This window comes from Montipora foliosa, chromosome 11 (genome assembly GCF_036669935.1).
Source record: "Montipora foliosa isolate CH-2021 chromosome 11, ASM3666993v2, whole genome shotgun sequence".
Classification (NCBI taxonomy): domain Eukaryota; kingdom Metazoa; phylum Cnidaria; class Anthozoa; order Scleractinia; family Acroporidae; genus Montipora; species Montipora foliosa.
In genome coordinates, this window is record NC_090879.1 from 43,126,822 (window position 1) to 43,148,791 (window position 21,970).

Sequence of the window (21,970 nt, forward strand, 5' to 3'; positions counted from 1 at the left end):
TCAAAATTTCACATTTCGCGGGCCGTACTGCAGAATTCGGCCCGCTAAATTGACCAATCATATTTCGCGTACTATCTGGGAGATATAATAAAGATGAGTAACTCATCCAATCATGTGAATTTCTGTTCAATTGCGTTTGGAAGTGTATTCGCCTAAGAATTTAGTTTGCCCGATATCGGATTTTGTTGGAGATCGTTCTACTCGACTTTACCTAGTCCAGGCTTTTCAGCCGAACTTTGGCAATTACATTGTTGTTCGCAAAAATAAGATACATGAAATTCTACGGAAACCTTTTTTCCTCCTATTGTAGCTGGCAACAGAATCTTCAATGAAAATTCGTTTGTTTCCAAGCCCTTTTTTCGTTGAAAGTCGGTTTTGTGCCATGTCACTGTCGTTCTCAGTCTTGTTGCATTTTCTCCGAAAACCAAAATAACTCTTCTCTGAAACTACTACCTTCCTTTTAAGAAGCTATATCACTATAGCTGGTATATTTTCCGGCTAAAACTGCATGACCGTCACTGAGTCTTGATGACCTCACAACATGTAGCGGATTGTTTACTGGACGAATGTTTGAAATTTGAAAAAAACTGAAAAGGTTTTGAAAAGGCAAGCGTTATCTTCCGTTACGGACGAAGTCAATTAGTAGTGTCAAAGCATAAATATAGTTTAAATTGGCGTTGCTTAATTATTTTAGCACTCTCCGGAGAGACCATGATAGTGCAAAAGAGCTTCTTTAGAGACGTTTCCGTAGTTCTGTGGATCGGACGATTTTTTTGAAAAAGTCTTCTTGAAAGCCACGAATTTTCCTTTCTGTTGTTAATTAATAATGTTCAGTAAATATTATTTACTGCATTATTATGCGGTTTTAGTTTGGAAAGTGTTTACAATCCGTGATCCGACAGGTGTGCGGTTTTTGAGGATAATTGAAAATTTGTGGTATCAACATTCAGTCTGAACTATCTGGCAAAGAGATGACATGCATAAATAATTGCTCATGCTAGAGATTTTCTTAAAATTGTTGTTTTGCTCAACGCAATGTCTTTGGAAAATTATGATGATTTCCACAGTGGATCTAGCATGTTTGTTTGGAATTTACAATCATCTTCTTGCAAGAAAGAGGTATTATATGACATAATTCCAGAAATGGTCGTTAAGGGGTCGGAAAATTCATTACATGTTTTGCAAACCGATTTATATGCTCTCGAGTTTTAATCGCTAAGAATGCTAGACTCGTTACTTAAGCATATTGTTGGCGAAGTTGAAGAAACGTTTGAGACCGTGCGATCTCAAAATTAACTTGCTCGGCGAGTAAACTCGACGAGTCTTTGTGATGTCCTGCATGTTTCGAAGGCGATACCGATATTTTTCTGTGGTCCTTCGTGGCAGTGTAGCTCTTTCCTTCGGTATCCAAAATTGCAAGGATAACAATTCCCATTGCTCGCAATGTGTCGTTTAGCTCTAAAGTGCAATTTTCGAGTCAATGGAACTAAATTCGGTTGCATAACGTCGATTTTTAAGGATTAAACCCTTTCAAAGAAAGCGGATATTTTTGACATTCAGTTGGCAAAGATCAAAATTCAGTGTAGTTCATGGGGACACATTTTATCAGCCAACAACACCAGCTTGGTCCTCGACATGGCGTTTTGCCATAATGTTCTTTCAATAACCTCAAGCTACTAGAGTTGTGAATCGCGGAGTAACTTCATCTTGTTATCTTAAGATAATTTATATGGCAGGTCATCTCGTGTCCCGACTCGCGCTTAATAATAGACTTCGTGGTATTGTGATGAAAATTGTTCGGAATACTGCGGTAAGTTTAGCCCAAGAAAGATTTTGAAGAAGAAAAGTAATGTTTTGTTTGGCGGGATAGGTTTTCCTTCTAAGATGCCAGAATGATGCTGCGCTTGGATTCATTACGGTACAATTGGTTATGCTTTAGGACCGTTAACTTCTCTCCTTTCCTTATAAGAACCTAGAGATTGACCAAAATTTAGGAACACTGCGAGAACACTCTTATGGAGGCTTTTGTCAGTTTAGCAGTGTTTATTTTGCTCATATATCATGATATTTTTTGAAGAATATTGGTGAGATAAATATAGACAAAATGAAATAAATTGATTATGGATGAACATTGATAGAAATTTGGAAAGTTTTTTTCAGTCGCCATTTTGCAATATTTGGAAGTGGTGCGTGATTTCAAAGCTTTGGTAATAACATAGGGATTTGTACGAGTTTGTTCTCCGGAACCTATAAGGGGACCTTTTTTGTCTAAGAAAGTCAAGAATGACGAAATTGGGCCTGTGGTATGTGAAAATCTCATTGTTCGGAGTAATTCCCAAATACGCTATCTTCTTCAGATTGTTCCCTAATTAGTAGAGAATGTAATTTATTAATCTGTTTATTTAATTGAATAAATTATAAGCGTACGCAATGCCACTCTAGCCTTTGACAATATTACAAGATCGTCACTCTCCACTCTGTTGCTTCTAAAACCTAAGACAAATCGTATGGACCAGTTCACTGAATTGTATACTGCTTGAGGCCATGCTACTTTAACAGAGTGGATTTTAGTGTAGCTGCAGTTGAATAATTTCATGTTAATATTTTAGTTCTGCTTTTATGCTGTATTTCTTTTTAAATTGTTTGTTGAAAAATGAACGAAATGTGCAAAGTGGTTAAGAACTTATGTACAGCTCGTCCTCCGAAAATTCATTGATCTCTTCCCCTTGGGCAGACAAGAATGTTATAGATGTAAACCGAGGCTCAGTTAATTCTCGAGTTTAAATCAGTTTAGATTTCACGTGGAACGATGCAAATACCCTGACACAGCCCGTTTAAGCTATACAAAGTACTGCGTCTCGAAAAAGCTGTTGTTTCTTGTTCAAGTATATACTTTGTTCATTGTTTTCTGTGTTTTTAGGAGGCCATCGATAAGCAAGAATATGGGTTGGACTTACCATCCGCACAGAAACATCAGCAAAATCACCATGTACAACACGATGCAGTGCTAGCCTTCCAAGACGAACTCAATCAAATCAAGAAGATGGAGGTAGATTTTTATTTCAACCATTGTTGCATTTACAGGAGGAAATCATCATTTGAAGAGTTCGGTCATATTAGTGTTCAGTCACTGGATATCAATTTGTTTTTCCAGTGGTTGCTTAGTCTTTTTATCTTTAACAGCCTTAGAACGAAAAACGACTTAAAAAGGAAAGGGCAAATGTTGAACATTTTGTCGCATCTTTTTCGAGATTGGACGTATTTCACCGAGCTTTTAAATTATCCCACGGAAAGAAAGACTTGAATACATGTATGACATAGCATCGTTAAAGCAACAAAAACTGGAGAAAGTAATACCAGCAACAACAAAAAATCTTGTCAGGCCCTAACAACATTGTAAATCATCTCAGAGTCGAAACAAAAATACACGAAAGAGTCAGCGTTTGGATTAAGCAAGGGGCCCCTTTATGTGATCCGTCTGCTGCCGGTGTTTCGTTATCGTGACATCTCTGAGTCATTGATCCTGTTTTCCTTTAAGTACGCCTAGCAGAATAGCAGGAAAACTGTCACACTAACTTAGGTTTTTGGATTACTCGGATTCTTCCTGACAGCTCCTGAGTCATCATCCCGTCTATTTAAGGAAAAAGAGCATGCAAGAGTAACGTTTCCTTATAGATGGAGAACATAGTCTCTTTTCGGTCTCAATTTGGGGTGTCACTCAACGGATTGGAGGGCGTGTTGCGTGAAAAAACAAATAAAGAATACCAAGGAGACCACGGACCACAGTAGATACATTTGTCATACATATCTACACTTGTCCATTCATGTGTTGGGAAAGTTCAGACAATGAGGTATTTCCTTGTTTCACGACCATCCCAGATATTGTCGAGATACAGGAAAAGAACCCTGTCGCAGTTTTTGGTCTGACGAGGCGGTAGACAGGGCAATTTCGAGGATTGGTATCGAGCTGAAACTTACGCCGACGCTCAGACTGTATGCATCCTACCACCATTGAGATGTGACACGTATCATGAAAAATAGAACAGTTAATTCGGAGACCACCTCAACCCATCGGGATGGTCTACGATGTCCAATTTTCTTGCTGTCGGCAAAATCTAAAACGGTTGGGAAACAGTCAAATCCCCGTTCGTACGTGATTTCAAAACTAGTAAAGAGGCGTAAGTGAAAAGATCTGACTCTTTGAATGTCTCTTTTACAGGCGAAAGACAAAGCTTTGAAGGAAAAGATCATAGAAGTCCACGAAGAATATGCCGCTCTTGTGGTGCGTAGAAGTTTTTGTTTCATCTTTCTTGTGTCATCACGCCATTTTGTCTTTAATCCTAGTTGCTGTTCTTGTCTGAAGAGCTTAAAAGTAGTCGGTCTTACGTCGAGTTTTTGTTTTTAGATGCAATGCTTTGTTCATTTTGCATCTACACTTGAGCCATCAAGATGGTCCACAGGCAACCCACTTCAATAATCTGATAATAATTGGCTCGAATCAGTTGCATTAATTTCAAGATTATGTGTCAACAATGTTTCACTTCATTTCAATTTTACAGTTGTGAAGGCAGCTCTAAGTCCGCTCCAGATAATTTTTAAGAGTCTTATCTTAGCGTAAGCGTGCTTGTCACTTTCTGGCAACAAAAAAATGGGATTCACTGGCCTGCGTAGCAAGCGTTTCCGTTGGGTTCTTTTCGATGTTTTGACCGAGCAAAAAACGAAGAGAGGGACGAGGGGGAGGGGGAGGGGGAAAGGGGGTTCCTCTCCCTCTCGCCCCTCTCTTTATTTTTTGCTCTCGCCCCATTTTTTGCCCGGTCAAATCATCGGAAGGCCGCACCTTGGTCTTTTACTTCTGTGAAACACCACGGAAACGCTCGCTACGAAGGCTAGCGATTCACAGACAAAGCTCGTTTAAAGACAACATAGGTTTTATATTTAGATGACTCTTCCGTTGCTATCGTACACTTTTGCGTCTCTTAAATGATTGCATCTTGCCAAGTGATAGTTGGTATTCCATATGGTACCATAACACATTGAGGTTACGTAAAACAGTAGTGTAGTTTCAAGTCTTGTAAAGGTTACAGTTTCCTTAAGTGTTGAATCTTAAATTCAACACAACGTGGATAGAAATCTCATCTGGTAGGAGGCAACTTCCTAGGACAGATGGGCCACCTTCAAAAATACCATAAACCTCTTTGTTTGCCCTCCAAAATTTTGCATAAGCATTGTTTCCAGTTCCTCTTGAGACTTACAATGATCCCACGAGAAATTAAAAACCATAGATATGCAAAATAATGGTATTTTTTGAAAGTGTCCTATTCAGCCAGTGGACGGAGTGGCAATCGCATGCAACCAAAATCCCAACCGCCGACCCTCTCCGCCTCCTAAATGTGACGGCGTGAGTGTGAATACCGGTAACTTCATTTCGTGATTGGCATGAGAATCTTGCGCTCCATTCTCAGCCAGTCAAAAGGTTTTTTCGAATCTATTGGAAAAAAATTAAGCGTTCATTAAACGATAGCTCGTTTATGAATTCTCTATTGTGTATCTTGTAGAAGAGTTCAGTGAATCGCATTAACCACTTGAAGAATCTGGTGACGTTTATGAGCGAAGCTACGAAAGAGCTGATATGGATGAACCAACGGGAAGAGCCGGAGGTGTCACGTGACTGGTCCAGCCACGACCTGAACATACAAGAACTTCAAGCACACGGAGAGGTGGAGTGTTTTTTTTCAGTTGGGTAAGAGGGGTTATTAAGGAGAAAGTACTGGGCAGAAGTGGTACGCAGCGAACGTTGACCTGCAATGCAGTGTAAAAGAAGGTGATCATAGAAAAAAGTTGCCCCAAATAGGCCATTTCCGAATTCATGTCTGCCTCCTCTTCAAAGCGAGTCTAAGTGCGAAGTTTTTGTGATGGTAATTAGTTCTAATTTTCATAACAAAAACTTCGCGCTCAGACTCGCTTTGAGAAGGAGGCAGACATGAACTCGGAAATGGCCTATTGGTGAAGGTGAATCAAGTTGGAAAAGTGCGATCAGTCCCCCAAAGATGTCGAGCATCTTATGGACAGCTCTAGAAGCCATTGCACTATAACAAACAAACTTTTTTAGGGAATTTGTTGTAGTTATTGGTGACAGTTTTGTCTTTTTCCTTTAGAACTTGGACTTCGACATACGAGAAAGAGAGCATCACTACACGATGTTGCTGACAAAAGGAGACAACATTATACATGCGGGACACCCGGCCCCAGGCCCCATTGAGGTAAACAAAAGACGTTGGCGAAGGACCAAATCGGTTAACTCAATGTTGGGTACAACATTGAGCTGAGCTAGTCGATTCGGTCTATTCGCAATTTTCCCATTCCCCATAATACACTTTGCTTGTCCCCCCTTCCCCGAATTTTGCATAAACCATTGTTTTCAAATGCTCTTGGTTGGGAATATGAAGTGTCCCAATTTCTCCTGGGACATGAAGATGTCCCAAGAGAAATCGAAAACAATGCTTATTCAAAATTTTGGAGGGAAAAGCAAAGAGGATTATGGTTTTTTTGATATTGGCTAATTACCGGATTTAAAAGTAAAGTAAAGTAACCATATTTAACGTCGATAATTCGTAACAGCAGTTCAACTGACAAACCTGAGGTTGACGGTGCGCTCATTTTACCCCGATGTTGAATGAAAGTTTAAATCGATTTAAACTTGATTCAACACGCTTCCAACAAGCTATCAACATTTTTATACGCTTTCAGCAATGTTGGACGACCTGTTCAAACGCAACGAACATTTGGTTCAACAAAGTGTTGAAGCAAATTTTGAAACCGTTTAAACGGCCTTAATGTGTCCAAATCATCACCGATCAGTAAATCTCTTTAACGTATGACCTTATTTGATTCCTATAGGCTTATCTTAGTGCCATGCGCAGTCAATGGTGGTGGCTTGGTCAGCTTCTCATTGCCTTCCAACATCACGTCAGAAATGTGGAAATATATACACAGGTAGGAGAAAAAGACAACCTCGTTCCCAGGGCTTCTACTCTCGGTGGAGAAAAGCCCTGGGAACCAGGTTGGAGAAAAATACACATAAATCAGTGATGTCCTTGTAGCGGCGACTTTGGCAGAATTGATGCAAAACAGGATTAATTGCCATAACAACCTATATTTTTTCCATATGAGCGAAATGTTGAGTCAACACTGCTACGCAAATAACAAATGTAACCAATTTAGGTAATTAATAATTCATGATTTTGATTATGAAACCTTTTCCTTTGATTTCCTTTGTTTAAATGTTTGTGTATCACAAAAGTAACCAGTAACCGGTGGAGAGATAGTCTTATTCCTGACGCTAAATAAACTGTTTGCAATATCCGCCTCAAGTTTGAATATGCGATAAACACTAACGTGACTATTCCTTCGGTTTAACAAAAAAAAAAGAAAAAAAAACCAGAGTCTCCCAAGGACTTCGTTTTCAAGATTGCCACATCTAATGAGCCACTTTTTGTTTGATTCATCATAATTCACAGTACTTTGAAGACGCAAACACCACGGAAAAGAAAATGATTCAGTTGGTTGACCGATTAAACGCCGAGTATGATGTACAGAGCATTTCTTCGCGTGAAGCCGCTGAAGAAGCCTTGAATAGCCTCACGGTGAGTTTGGTCAACACTAATTTCCATCCCTCAAACAGACATTGGACATTTCGTGACAATTACACGACGCAATATCTCATGTTAATATTGACAAGCTTACCGCTTTAAAAAAAATGAAAACAGGCAGAATTACAGCTTTAGTTCAACAAGAAATAGCGTTTCTAAGCTATGCCACGCTGATCTATAGTATTTAGGTCTAAAAACCCCGTTGAACACGGTTAACTTTCAATTATTTTGCTGGGTACTACTATTTCAATACTCTAAAAATACTCGATTTTCCGGTACGTTGTTGATATCTAGTGGATATCGGAAACTGCAAGGTGAAGCCATCGATCCGGGTTCAACTCTTTACCTCGCCTATTGTGAATCTTCTCAGCTTGTTTAAAATCTTTGTTTCGTTGAAGCAGATTTGAAGTCTAAAGTAGACTGTACGTCGTATAAGTTGAATAAAAAGGGAAATGTCAGTTTGAGGGATGGAAAGAAGTGATGACCGGTGAGTTTTTTGTACTAAGGGACCGCGGTTTTTTTGGTCAGCATCGAGAATAACTACTTCCGTTGTGCAGTCGTAGAGAGGATCCTTTTTTGCAAAGATTTGTGGAATAGACCTCTTTAGCTTGTACATTTTGTTTTCCCATTTCAGACCACGTGATGTTACTCTAGGGAAAACTTTCTTTCAAATGTCGTCCTATGCACGTGAATATGTACGCATAACTTATGAAAAAACAAAAGGAAAATTCCCTTGAGAACAACACTTGGTCTGAAATGGGAAAACAAAACGTACAAGCTAAAGAGGTCTATTGCCCGGGAATAGACCATTTCCGAGTTCATGTCTGCCTCCTCTTCAAAGCGAGCCTAAGTGCGAAGTTTTTGTTATGAAAATTTGTTTTCATTCATATGTAAAGTAGAACTAATTACCATCACAAAAACTTCGCACTTAGACTCGCTTTGAAGAGGAGGCAGACATGAACTCAGAAATGGCCTATTCTGTAGGTGAGAACGAAGAGAAATACCGCGATGTGAATTTTCCGTCAACTTTGATTGTTCTATTGCTGTCTGAAGTCCAGTACAACGCACTGAAAACCTAATTAAATTTTCTAGCCATGACGTTTACACGATTCCTTCCACCGCTGTAGCTCTTAGAATAAACTAGCCCCTCGTGTTTAAATAATTCGCGTGAAGGCACTGACAATTTCGTATTTTCATCGTCAAGTGGATTCCTTCAGCCAAAATGTGTCAGTTCCACTTCGGACAAACGCAATCTCGGTCATAGTTTTCCTTGGTCGAGACCTTGAGAATCGTCAAAAGTCTAAAGAATTAGTTCTGTCCCTAGTTGCATGAGTTAGAATGAAGTCCCATTTGTGAACTTTAGAATGATTAGAGAAGTTATATATCTGGCCCAATTGTTCGAAGGGTGGATAACGCTATCCTCTGGATAACTCAATTGGTTTTGCTAGTGTTTATCCGGTGAATAGCGTTATCCACCTTTAGAACAACCGACGCCTGGTCCTTGGACTGGACTTGTTGTCCCAGTTTATCCTGCGATCAGGTTGGCTGGATTCCGTTTTAATTATTGCCAAATTCCTTCGTTATTCCCCGTATAACGTATTGAACAACCAACTACTTTGTTTTAGGAAATAATTCCTAAAATAAATTCGCCTCCCACCAGTGTGGCCCGGATTCGATTCCCAGAATCGGTGTCATATCTGCGTTTAGTTTGCTGGTTGTCTTCTCTACGCCGAGAGGTTTTTCCCTGGGTATTCCGGTTTTCCCCTCTCCTCTAAAACCAACATATGATTTGATTTGCGTTCATTTGTTGGTTTCAATTTAATGTCTCCAATTAGTGCTCCAGCCACGTGAATAAAGTTTCTTTCCGTTCCTTTCTTCTGCCTCCCTCGTTCTCTTCTGTGCCTCTTACATTTTCTCTTATCCCCTTTATCTCTTACTCATTTTTTTGTTACTCTACTTTGAACTGTTTTTAATTGCTTTGTCTCCCTTCTCGTTGCAAACTCAACCTTAAGTCATCATCCATTGCTCATAGTGAATGCGCACGCTAGCTGAATTGCCAAACAATTCTTTGTTTTATCACGATATATGGACTGAAAATAAAGCCTTTCGTGTACAAGAATTGCACGTGTGGAGTTTTTTTGCACCCTGTGTGATTCGCGTTAAACTGCCCGGTATTCGCGCACGCTCTTTCGCTTCGGTGTCAGTTCATTTTAGACCTGATTTACATACATTAGACTGTACGTGATGATAAGTTGCTTAAAGAATGCCTACATTACTGTCTTCAGCGATGCGTTTTAAGGATCGAAGAAAAGAAAAAACACCGATTGTCACTGACAAATATTTCAACCGCTACAATGAAAATGCGGTTAATATTGAATTTGATACCTCAAAACAAACAGTTCTTTTGTTTATTTTAGTATTGAGTGGGCTTTTGTACAAGAACATATACACGGTACATGTACAAGAATATACTTTTCGGGGTAGGGCATTTCTTTGTACGTTTTTCAGCCACACATATTCGACTGGGAGCTTTTTTTCTTGCACAAATCTCGCACATTATATTTGGTAGCTCCCGACTGTGTCGCAGTTATTTGTTAATGGAGTTATTGAGTGGAAAATAGTCAACATAAAGAACCTCTTACAGTGACGAGAACAAAGTAAAACGTAGGCCTTATATTTGGAGCATGCTTTAGTTTATTTCGTCAATGTTACCTAGAACTAGATAAATCTCGATACAGCACATTTTAAGAATTGTTTTCTCTCGGCTTCCTGTGTAGATGATTGCAAACTGCCACATTTTTTTTCGCCCAAGAAAATCTTTCGTTTATGATTATGAAAATGGTTGAATCGACTATTTCTAATTGGTGCCTTGACACCTTTTGCAGTTGATGATCTAAGTCAAATTTCAGACAAGTTTTGATTGCCCCGCGTCAATTTAATTTCATTAATTAAACCGCGCCGTATTCGGCTAATTTATAAATCAAAAATTTGGTTTTATCAACGGAGTTGATAATGTAAATTGGCCACCGTACAGAGATTCTAAAAGCTGACGTTTCGAGCGTTAGCCCTTCGTCAGAGCGAATCCAATTCGCTCTTCGCTCTGACGAAGGGCTAACGCTCGAAACGTCAGCTTTTAGAATCTCTGTACGGTGGCCAATTTACATTATCAACTCCGTTGATAAAACCAAATTTTTGTATACTACTTCCCCACCGACGCAGCACCACAGTTTCTTTAGAAACTACCCCTTCATTAATTTATAAATCACTTCCTAAATGTGTTTTTCGAATCATTTGATGTTTTCAAGTGTCAGTTGTTCAGTTTTTACCCCTGACCAACAATCTTGATTATTTTCGAGTTCTTAATTAATTAATACTGCAATTATGCAAAATTCCTATCTTTTGTATTCTTTTCACGGTGTCAAATTTCTTCTTGTCACTTTCGGTTTCTTGACTGTTATTTTTCATGGAATGCGAGGTCAAAAGCGAACCAGAGAGGATGTAAAGCCTTCTACTATGATAAACTAATGATACCTTTGAGAGAATTTGTTTTTATGAACCGGTATCGAAATGATTCGAGGAGTGAACGATCTCCCGTGACAATTCCGTGAGTCAGCCATGACCAAGAAGACACCACGTGTCTTCTAAAATTGTTGATGTTCATTCGTTTGTATGACCGTATCCAATGTGTTGCCGCCGCAAAATTTGCAAAACTGCTGGGCGCCGTAGACAAAAGTTTAAATTATCTTCATAAACTTGAACGATGTGTGTAGTTCTGCACTGGAATCCTCTGCCACTGCTGTACTTCATTTTGTTTACAACGGCAGCTGCTCTTGTTGTCACAGCTCTTGTTTCACTTCTGTTCTTCGTTTACCGCACAAGAAGCGAAAGCAAATTAAATGTTCGGCGATCAAGACCGGTTACCATAAGGACAGCTCGCTCTATTCGAGAATTTTTCGCGAAAGCCTTTTCTCCGGTCAACTTGGCTTCGCAGATGATTACAAGTGGCTCTTCTCGTGTTTACTTTGCTATCAGAAGAACTTTACACAGTGCCGCGAATGTAGTGAGATGGCGAACATCACAAAACCCAATCTTTGATCATGAGAAATTAATACACGATAGTCGATGGCAAAAGTTCTGGAGGGAGAAAGTAATTCCTGCTTCGGAGGAAGCTATTCATGCAGGAATACCTTTGGAAAAATTTCCTGTTGTGAGACAATCTGAGTTGGGAACAATTGTTGCATACTCGATGGAATTTGTGCGCGATATGTTCGATCGAAAGGCCGGCAACAGCACTGTGTGCTCGTCTTCTAAAGAACGTTTTGTTTTGTTACTGCGAGGGCCGAAAACAGAAAGCGAAGCAGAATTAGAACCGAGGTTTAAAGACGTTGTCACAGATATGCTTCAATTCAAGCAGGTAATTTTTGCTTAACTTAAATGTCTAGAAAATGAGAAAATTTTGATCAGTCATGAGGACGCTGGATGACAGTTTTAAATACAGTTTAAACCACGAAATCCAATTTAATGGAAAATGGAACTCGATCCTTGCAAAAATTTGCATTTCCGCGAAGACTAATTGGTTACTTTCGCACAAGTTGCGTGAAGATCATATTTCAAACTTCCCGTTAGTAGCTGTCAGATACTTTTGTTTCGTCCCTGTTTTCCTTGAGTTGGTCAGTTTGTTTGTATGTGAACGCAACGAGCGAAAGTATCGCGTGATTAATTTTTGTTGTGGTGTCAATTTCACGTTGTGAGTTTCACTGTTTGTTTTGTTTCTAGAAATGGCACACATTCGTGATTCACCAACAGTACGAATGTTTCGTAAATATTTCAGTAGACTTCATTGAAAAGCACGCTTCTATATGTGATTCATTTGAAATTGTGTATTTAAGTTTCGACCAAAATTTTTTCACTTGTTTTCTATCGCGTGACATAAGTGAATGTTATTTTGTTTATATATTTAATACCGCTGCATTGTCGCGTCGTGCCGATTTTAAGCATTTAATCCATTGGTTGATGTTATGAGAATGATATTAAACTTCATTTACATTAAAATTAATTCACAATGTTTTGTGGATATTTTCCAAGTTTTTTTTATAAGGTCATTTATTAATAGAATTTTAGAGATTGCAAGTCCTTCTAACCACATTGAAAGTAACTTTGTTTCTGTGGGAATCTTCTCGAAATGGGTAATTAAAAATAATTCACTAGTTTCCGACTGGAAACTGAACTGTCCATTTCGTTAAATCTTAGCCAGCTGAGCTTTCTTTTTGAAGTGTATTAACATACTCAAGCTTGTGTGGCAAAGGTCTCTTTCCAGTTGACAAGATATGCTTTTTGGAGAACTGCCAGAGTCATTGATGAAATGATATATGACATAAATCACATATTGAACTGTGGGTGTGAAATATTTATAGATGCTTTGCAACCAATCTGTAGACACAGATAACAATGCTGCCATGTACAATTGCTGGTGGACGAACAAAAGGAGCTAATAAGAGGTTGTTTTGTTTTCCTCCACCAACATGACAGGGATAACGTGATCTATTGTTACTAATATCCTAAATTTTTTCAAGTCTGCTGCGCATTTGAATTAATCTTGAAAATTCAAATATAAAAGGACATAACAGGAAACCAGACAAAACCATCAAGGACAATGTCTGGTTTTCACTTGACTAAATAATCTGGGCCGTTTTTTTATGTTTTTAGTACTTTGGGTAATTTTGAGGTACCTTCAGTTTGATGTTGAAATCATGCTTGAAGAGAGTACTTTTTGTAATTTTGCTCCTCATAGCAAACTGTGGAATTAAGCTCCCCATTCCAGCAAATGCATTTCCTAAAAACACTTGAAATGTGTTACTGCAATTTTCATAATTCTGAGGAATCTCACCTTCAAGAGCTAAGCACAAAACTGTGTTTTGGCTTACATCAATCAAATTTCTGAGAGTGAATTGCAGTTTTTGTTTAGTTCACAGCTTGAATACCATTGTATGTTTTTGGAAATTCTTCATTAAAAAGATTCATACAGATTCCATTGCTTCATCAAAATTCGAATGTATGATTGTACTGTTGGAACCAAATATGCTGATTGGTGGTGGTGGGTAATATGTCATTCATCATTTGATTTTGGTGTCAGAAGTTTGATTGATGGAAGCTAAAGCGCAGTTTGGCCGTTGGGGCTTGAAAGTGAATTCCTCAGAATTACGAAAATCACAGTAATTGAAAAAGTGGATTATTAATTTTTATCATAGTAGGATGAAAGATGGTGAAAAAAATTGGTATCTGCATTTAAACAGTAATCCTGTTTGTCAAGGAGCCCACAAAGAACAGAGTATTACGATTCAGCACATTTCCTTTGCCAATAGTAATTTATGTGTTCAGTTATTTCTCATTTATCGACACTTTGAACTTGTTATCGCCTCATTCAGAGGCACTTGGAATGACCTCTAGACCACAAAAAGCTAAGTGACAAACAAATGGAGAAATATTTACTAAACAATAATTGTGTGCGTGGAAATGAGTTTTGTGTTTTCGTTGCACGCAATATCTGGTTATCGTATTACTGCGGTAATATTCTCCTGGTATAGTTAAGAAAAAGTCTTGAATATTTTTAAATACCATCCCAGAAACTCGTAGAGCATCTGGTTACTGGTTATGACTGGAATCAAGCAGTTAACAACAGTTTTAAATGTGTACTACTATTCTATGATCACATTTAACTCTATGGCTGGCTCACAGAATGTGGACATAAGAACATAACGTAATAAAAATGCTGAAATACTTCAAAGGAAATCAGCTAAAAATCCTTCGAACAAAGTGTAGGCTAGCCATAGCCTCTTGTTTGTATCAAATTTGGTGTCATATTTAGGAAATCCTGTTGTCCCTCAATGGGTTTATTAAATGCCCTTGCACACCTAATGAACTACATACTATCCTTTTGGTGTACCTTGCAATATTCCCTTGTGGTTTTTGTTGTAGTGGCTGCATGCATATTGAAACATTTATGTGATTGGGCTATTCCTGGGTAAATCACCAGAAAGCTTTAAAATATTATTTCATGGTATTCCATAGAAAATATATTGGCTTCCACAGTTAGGGCTTACAGGTGCATAATGTGAAGGTTCATATAATAGAAATATGCAACAGCTTTTCTGTACTCTGATTTGCTGTATAGACCTCTTTCAGTTAATTCCCAATCTGGAGGACAAAACAATAAGTCAGAATGTTTTGCATTTGAAAGGTTTGTTTCTCTCAGGGGACAGAACAATCATTGCTTTGTCCTCCAGATTGGGAATTACTGAAAAGGGTCTATTTCTGTGGTATAATGTATAAAAAAACATATCTCATTTACAAAACACACTGCTTGCAGTTTATTATTGGTTACAATCTATTTGATACTTTAAGAAATTTACTCCTTCCATGTGAAATTTTCAGTTGCACTAAGCCCTCTGCTCTTTTATGGCTGGGGTAGATTATTGAGCACAATATATTCTGATGGATATATCAGAATTTAAATCCCAAAGAAGTAATGAAAAGGAATCACAGATTTGCATATAAATCAAAGCAGCTTATTTTGTTATTTTATCAGCAAGTTTATTGGCATATAATGTGTTGCTTTAGGAAATGAAACAAGAATTGGTTGACTTCAAAGACATCATCAGTTCTTTACAGCTTCTGAGTAAGAAAGTTGTTCCCTTAACACAAAGGAAATCAAAACTGAAAAGCAGATTAGCAGTGGAACCAGTGTGTAGTTACAAGAACATGCAGGTTAGTGTTGATAGATTTTTTATTTCAAACTTCCCTATTGGATCACTTGCACTCCTTACTATACCTCCCCGTCTTTCTTGACTCTTTGACATCTTTTAATCAAACTCAGGGGTTTCAACTGATGTCAGTGTCAAAATGAATGTCAATCTTAGGTTTGATTGAATCTGTTTTTGATGTCTTCAAATTAGGGGAAAAAAGTGGCCAACTTCTCTGAGTGAAGTAGCCAACACTTTTCTTGACCATCGGTACTTATTAAAACTGGAACTGTTGAGTCTAATAATTAATGATAATTATGATCAAATCATTGCAAAATTCAATGCTAAAATGGTTGCTAAATTCAAATCCTTTTAATGGATTGTCACATTAATGATACTAATAGTCATAATAATGATAATAGTAGTAAATAGAAATGTAATAATTTTAATGAATATAGTGAAAACATGCTATTTGTTTAGATTCTATTTTCTGTAAGGATGAAGAGGTCTCAATTTGTTGCTTTGAAATGTGCACAGCACTGTTGGTTGTTGCTGTTTTAAGTTTTCCTTGATATGTGAGTAAATAATATTTTTTTGACAGAATGTTGTTAACAAGGGAGAAGATTGTGTTTTATTGGACAACTCTGATCATCACTCTTGGAAGGTATGTATTTTGGATACATGGTTGGGGGGTAATTAACAGAAAGAATGAAGGAAGAGTAATTTTAACGAATTTTCACCATGTCCCAAATTTGCATGTTTTGGTGTTACAAGAGGTATCTATTAATTTAGCATGTATTTTGGTATAATGCCATCGTTTGCCAAAATGAAAGCACTTTACCCTCAACACCAGTGATGCCTTTTGTATAAGTGTAGAATTCTGTTGTGTAGGAAGGGACACAGCGTCAACCATATATTTTTGTTTACTGCTGTTGAGCCCTAGAATTAGGATTTAAACCTGTTTAGGGATCCTCTCAAACTTTCTGTACATGGACTTCATTTGTCGTGGTATTTTTCAAGGGAAAACAGTTTACCTCTTTCATCACACTGTTCTGCCACATAACCAACTTTGATCTCAAAGTCTTACTCAGCAGACTTAAAAGAAAATTGTGTGACAGTGTGCTGTTAGGCTTTTGGCATTTATATAAACTGTGCATAATTTGATCTTGTGTTGTTGACATTTTTCTGCTAAAAACTGGTAACACCGTTAATTACTACTTAGCACAGCAAATTTAGGGCGCAAAGGAGCAACGTACATTTACCCTCTAAAAATGTATCGTACCTTTGTCTAAATCTATTGCTACCTTTCCGTGAGTGTGACATTTATGTGCTGATACAAAATGCATGTTGTGTAGTAAAAAATATGCATTCCTTTCTCATGAGAGAGTGGGTGTGTTGTGAAAAAGCAACTATGAAGTCGTGCTACAGTGTTCATTTTATAATTACAACATGGAATGTTTATCACCACATCACCCATTGTTATCAATGTTCTGACCAGAGGCTTATTCATTGTTAAAAAGATGATTTAATTGCTTGATACTAATATTTGAGATATTTTTAGTTAGTATTGGACTGAATATATTTGCTGCCTCTTTTACAATGTAATCAGGTTACAAATGGCAGCGGAAGACAGTGTGAAGTACCATCAGTATGCTTTGTTATTCCTGCCCCAGATGTGGAAGCTACAGAGTTTTCAACAAGGTTATAATGGCTACTTTTTTTGATGAGATGGGTTTCAGAAGACACTTTTTAAATGACAAATTTCTTCATATTTTATGTTTATTTGTGAGTTAGTGCTATGTTCTATTAGTTATTCATAGTTTTAAGAGCTTTCTAGAATTATAGTTGCATAGGTAAAGTTCAGCAGGACTTATTACTTAATGAACTATATTTGGATTCCATTTTAATTACATAAACTATTCGGATAATTATGAAGATGCTTCCTGCTTCTTTTTGTACTCGTGACTGAGACACACCAAGTTGAAAATAAAAACATGATTAAAAGTTTATTGAAAAGTTTAGGCCCAAGACTTTTTTTATTGGTAATTTTGCAACGACTTTGTCAGTTGTTTTTTTTTTTAAACGTAAGTCCTAATTTTTTGTTGTGTAAAAAGTACTAAATTTTGAACGTAAATCTGCAGAAAAGGAACTTTGATTTGGTAAAATCCTCCGTTTTGTGACCATTTGAAGTAAGGAACATGGCAAACGTTTGTTTTATGAATAAGCCACGAGAGTGGTGGGTTTCAAGTCCTCATTAAGTTTGACATCACAAAATTTCTTGCAGTACAGAATTGTAGAGTAGAGCCATAACCTTCTATCTTGGAAATAAAATAATCACACAGACAGTAACAGATTTTACTAAAAATACAAACTTTTATGATAATCTGCTGTAGAAATTTGGAAGACGTTTGAACTGAAAACAGAACGTAGAGACTTGGGGGGCTTTGTGCACTACGTGTATAAGTTCCTCTAGCATTTATCATTCAGACGAAGAAAGTCTTTTGGATTAGGAAATCGGAAACTTTTTAATTCCTTGCACATCATAACTGGATTCATTTTTATGCAGAATTTGACCTCATAAAAAAGAAAAAAAACTGATAATTACTGTGTTGAAGTTTTGTGCCGATCGATGGTGCTTCACACAGACTCAAAGAAAAAATCCACTATCTCTTCTGTAATAATGCAAAGAAATTTCCTAAATATTTTAATGGCATTAGACATCAAGACTTTAAATTAAATGTTAAGTTAAATTAAATGCCATGAATTATACAAGAAGTTTGAATGAAGCTAACAGTTCCACACACAATGTTGCATTAAAATTTTCAAAAATCCAGGAGGGGAGAAAAAGACGTATGGAACAAAAAACCGCGTTTATCCTTTGTGGTTGTGATAACATTGGTACATTTTGTTTTCAAAGGTTAGAAATTCAGTACAAACATTTGTTAACCTTGTGGAGAACAAGGCACTGGAACCTGAAGCAAGCCCTCAGCAAAGAGCAAGTTTTTACCCAAGTGAAAGTCTACAAGTCAGCGTCACCTGAAAAAGTGAGTATGATGAAAGGTTTCGTCTATAACCTTCATCTCAAATTTATACATTTGGGTGGTGCTGGCTAATACAGGGGTATTTTTGCGCGCTTTAAAACTATGCGAAGAAAGCTGAACTTAGCAAGTGCTCTTGGTATCCAAAAAGAAAATTGGGGATAACAATGCACTTTTCAGATATAATTAAGCTTCAGTTTGAAAAGAATGTCATGCATTGCTTTGTATTTTAAAGCTATAACACATATTGTTGATTAATTATCTTTGCAAAATGCGTGGTTACCCCCAATTTTCTTTTTGGATTTCAATAACACTTGTTAAGATTTGCTTTTCCCGCATATTCATAAACCGGGAGAAATACCTTTGAATTAGTAGGTGCCATCCTTAAATCCTTTCACGGGAACAAATGAGCCCAAGAAATTGACCTGCTCCCAACTGTGTGGCTTCATAGCTCAATTGGTAGAGCATTGCACTCGCATCGCAGAGGTTATGGGTCGGAATCCCGTTAGAGCTTCAGGTGTCTATAAAATTCGGAGTATAGAGATAGGTGCGAGGATCACGTCTCTCTTTCATCTGTAACCCGCACTTGAAAGATATATCATGTATTTCATTCAAAGTGAGTGTGGTTAGCGTAATGATTGGAAAGAGTGTTCGCAGAAGGAAGAGATAAAGGCTTTTTAAACGTTGCTTTGGTTATTTGGGGTATTTAGTATAAACTCGACGTGACTGACTTTTGGCAGTTTAATTTTCTTGTATTCGCTCATCCGAGTTTGGGTTCGAATCGTCTGAATTTGAGTGGGTACGAATCGACTGGATTCCGTTGCGCTTCTTGCAACACGTTTGCAAAGAGCTACTCTGATAGTTTGATATGGAGCTTTCATTTTAATACTGCATTGTGAATGTCAAAGCGGCTCTCTTTGGGAAACAAAATAACTCTTTTGACGAGATGTTATTTTTGCGATGTTGACTCGGGATATTCGAAAAAATTCCGAGTACTCCTTTCGAGGAGTAGAACCTACGACCTTTCGATTACTAGTTCATATGCTCTACCACTGGGTTATGGGAGGTCTTCATGTGACGTCATCGCCGCCATGTTGGTGGACGAAAACAAAAGATCTCTCATTAGCTTCTTTAGTTCGTCCAGTAGAAGTGGTACTTTTTTCTATTGTTATTGGTGAAAGAAGATTAATTGAAAACGTCCTGTAGGAGAGTCGCCAGGCCATTAAACTAGGTTTTGGTGATGCGTCATCGAGCTTTTGCCCTAGGAGAAAGGAGAGCGCTATTACTACCAACAGAAGCTCTGGATTAGAACTGGGGTCTTTTTAGTTTAAGAAATGTCTTATTCGGGTGTGACGTAGCTCGTGCATTCTCCCGCGCGTGCAGCATCGATCTTCTTTTTTCCATATTTGGGCATAAAATTGTTGTTCTAAGATCCCCAGCATTGTTCCAAGGAAAAGAGTTGCAAGTTACACGCTTCAAGGTCATAAGCCTCTGCTACCAACAAATAAGTTTGTAAGACCTCGATTTAGCTATTCACTTCTTTTGTGTACTTCCCCAAGTATTATGGTACATAGCAATAAAACTGCCCTGATGATGAATACAAATCACCATCTTTCGATTGATAATACAGTTTGTTTTAATGAAACCAATTACATTTTCTGAAGGGCTTTTTATCTCTCGTAACCTTTTTCCGAGACATGTTCGTCTTGTTCATGAAGAAGTGGAATATTATTTTATAAAAGTTCACTTGAAACCTTCAGTTCGAACAACCTTTTCCTCTGCATTGGAGAAGGTCGTGTAAAAAGTCACCGAGATCTTTGGTGCCGGATCTATTCCCGCGATGATTGATCTCTGGTATTCAGTTTTAACAATCGAATAAAGTACAAATTGGTGGGAGATGAGTGCGCCAAGAAATTTAATCAAATTCAGCAACTGGGAAACAGCAACAACCAAACTCAAATCAAGCGAAACGTAAAAAAGGACTACTTAAAACATTAAAGGAGAGTTTGAATTAAACAGCAAATACGAAGGGAGGCGTGGGGAGGCGCCTCATGGTTAGTGCGCTCGATTCCGGATAGAGTGGTCCGGGTTGGGGTCCTGGCTGGGGACATTGTGTTCTGTTCTTGGGCAAGACACTTTACTCTCACGGTGTCTCTCTCCACCCAGGTGTATAAATAGGTACCGGCGAATTTAATGCCGGGGGTAGCCCTGCGTTGGACTACCATCCCTTCCAGGGGGGAATAGAAATACTCCTAGTCGCTTCATGCTTAGGAAACCGTGATAAGCTCATGCCTAATGGGCCACTTGGCTCGTGAGCAGACAAGGAGGCAGGGATGGGCAAAATTGTTGAGCTATAAAATGGATTGCATTTGGGTTTTGTGGTAAACTGTACGGCCTGACAGTTTTTCAACGTTTATCTCTGTTGTAACTTACATTATCAACACCCCGTTGAAGTCCTGAAAATTTCAGGCTTCTCTGCGCAATTGCTAAAATTGCGTTCATAACTGCGAGGATCATAGCTTCACTTGATTTCATGTCCGCAGTTCAGTATATGATTCATTTCATACATCATTTCATTCGTTGATTCATTCATTACGGGAACATTAGAACCCACAAATGACCAGCTCCCAACGTCAGTGGCTTCGTAGCTCAGTTGATTAGAGGGTGGCACCGATATGGCGAGGTCACGCGTTCAAACCCCGTTGAAGTCCTGAATTTTTCAGGCACCTCTGCGCAATCGCTAAAATTGCATTTAAAGCGGCGAGGATCATAGCTTCACTTGATGTCATATCCGCAGTTCATTCAAGTCTTGTCACGAAGCTTTGCATTGTGTTCTTTCAAAGCAATTTCTGGGTTAACGTTGAGTTGCACTGCGGCCGTGACACAGCTCCTTTGATATTCTTAATTTGTTCCAGGGCAAGATGCCTCAGCTGGCAGGTCCGAAGGGCGTTGAGCAAATGCTGACAGACATCCAAATGACTGATGATCAAGAGATTGTTGGTATCACCGAGCGACTGGTAGAACAAGAACCAATCACTGCTGCTGCTGTTACATTTAACGAGACTACCCCGGAAACTCTCGTACAAGAGTTGCAAATGCTCGATAAGGTATGGTCATAATCATGCAGTTGTTTTGATGGGAACTTGGTTGTAATGTTCAATATGCCAGAATAAATTTCAAATGGGAAAGGAAAGGAAAGGAACTTTATTTATGTGTCTAGTGCATCTTTTTTTTTCCCGCTTGACAAACGGTAAAGTGACATCAAGGATGGAAATGGACCTCTAAGCCTTCTGCCCTTGAACTGGTCCCCATTGACTAGTAATATCGTCTGGCTTTAGAAATCTACAGATGTCACCCTTTGAGGAGGGAGAGGTTTAAGGGGAATGGGTTTTTATTAAAGAGACATTGTTAGCCCTGCTACCCTTGATCCGACCCCCAAATGACGAATACAATTCTAACATTAGACGGAGTAAAGTCTGAAGGTGTCACTCTTAGGGAAAGGGTTAACTTCCAACAACTTGTGGATATGAATTGTTCCGATGCC

General features: G+C 38.3%; 1 protein-coding gene across 1 annotated transcript in view; it reads left to right on the forward strand.

Moving 5' to 3' along the window:
• The window catches only part of LOC137977678 (nesprin-1-like), a 182,666-nt gene that overhangs the window by 17,573 nt on the left and 143,123 nt on the right, over positions 1-21,970 (forward strand). The window contains exons 20-30 of the mRNA XM_068824974.1: positions 2,921-3,049; positions 4,220-4,282; positions 5,556-5,717; positions 6,156-6,260; positions 6,898-6,993; positions 7,518-7,643; positions 15,267-15,413; positions 15,990-16,052; positions 16,998-17,089; positions 18,306-18,432; positions 21,342-21,533. Coding sequence (XP_068681075.1) covers positions 2,921-3,049; positions 4,220-4,282; positions 5,556-5,717; positions 6,156-6,260; positions 6,898-6,993; positions 7,518-7,643; positions 15,267-15,413; positions 15,990-16,052; positions 16,998-17,089; positions 18,306-18,432; positions 21,342-21,533 — 1,302 coding nt within the window. The remainder of the gene's footprint in view (positions 1-2,920; positions 3,050-4,219; positions 4,283-5,555; positions 5,718-6,155; positions 6,261-6,897; positions 6,994-7,517; positions 7,644-15,266; positions 15,414-15,989; positions 16,053-16,997; positions 17,090-18,305; positions 18,433-21,341; positions 21,534-21,970) is intronic.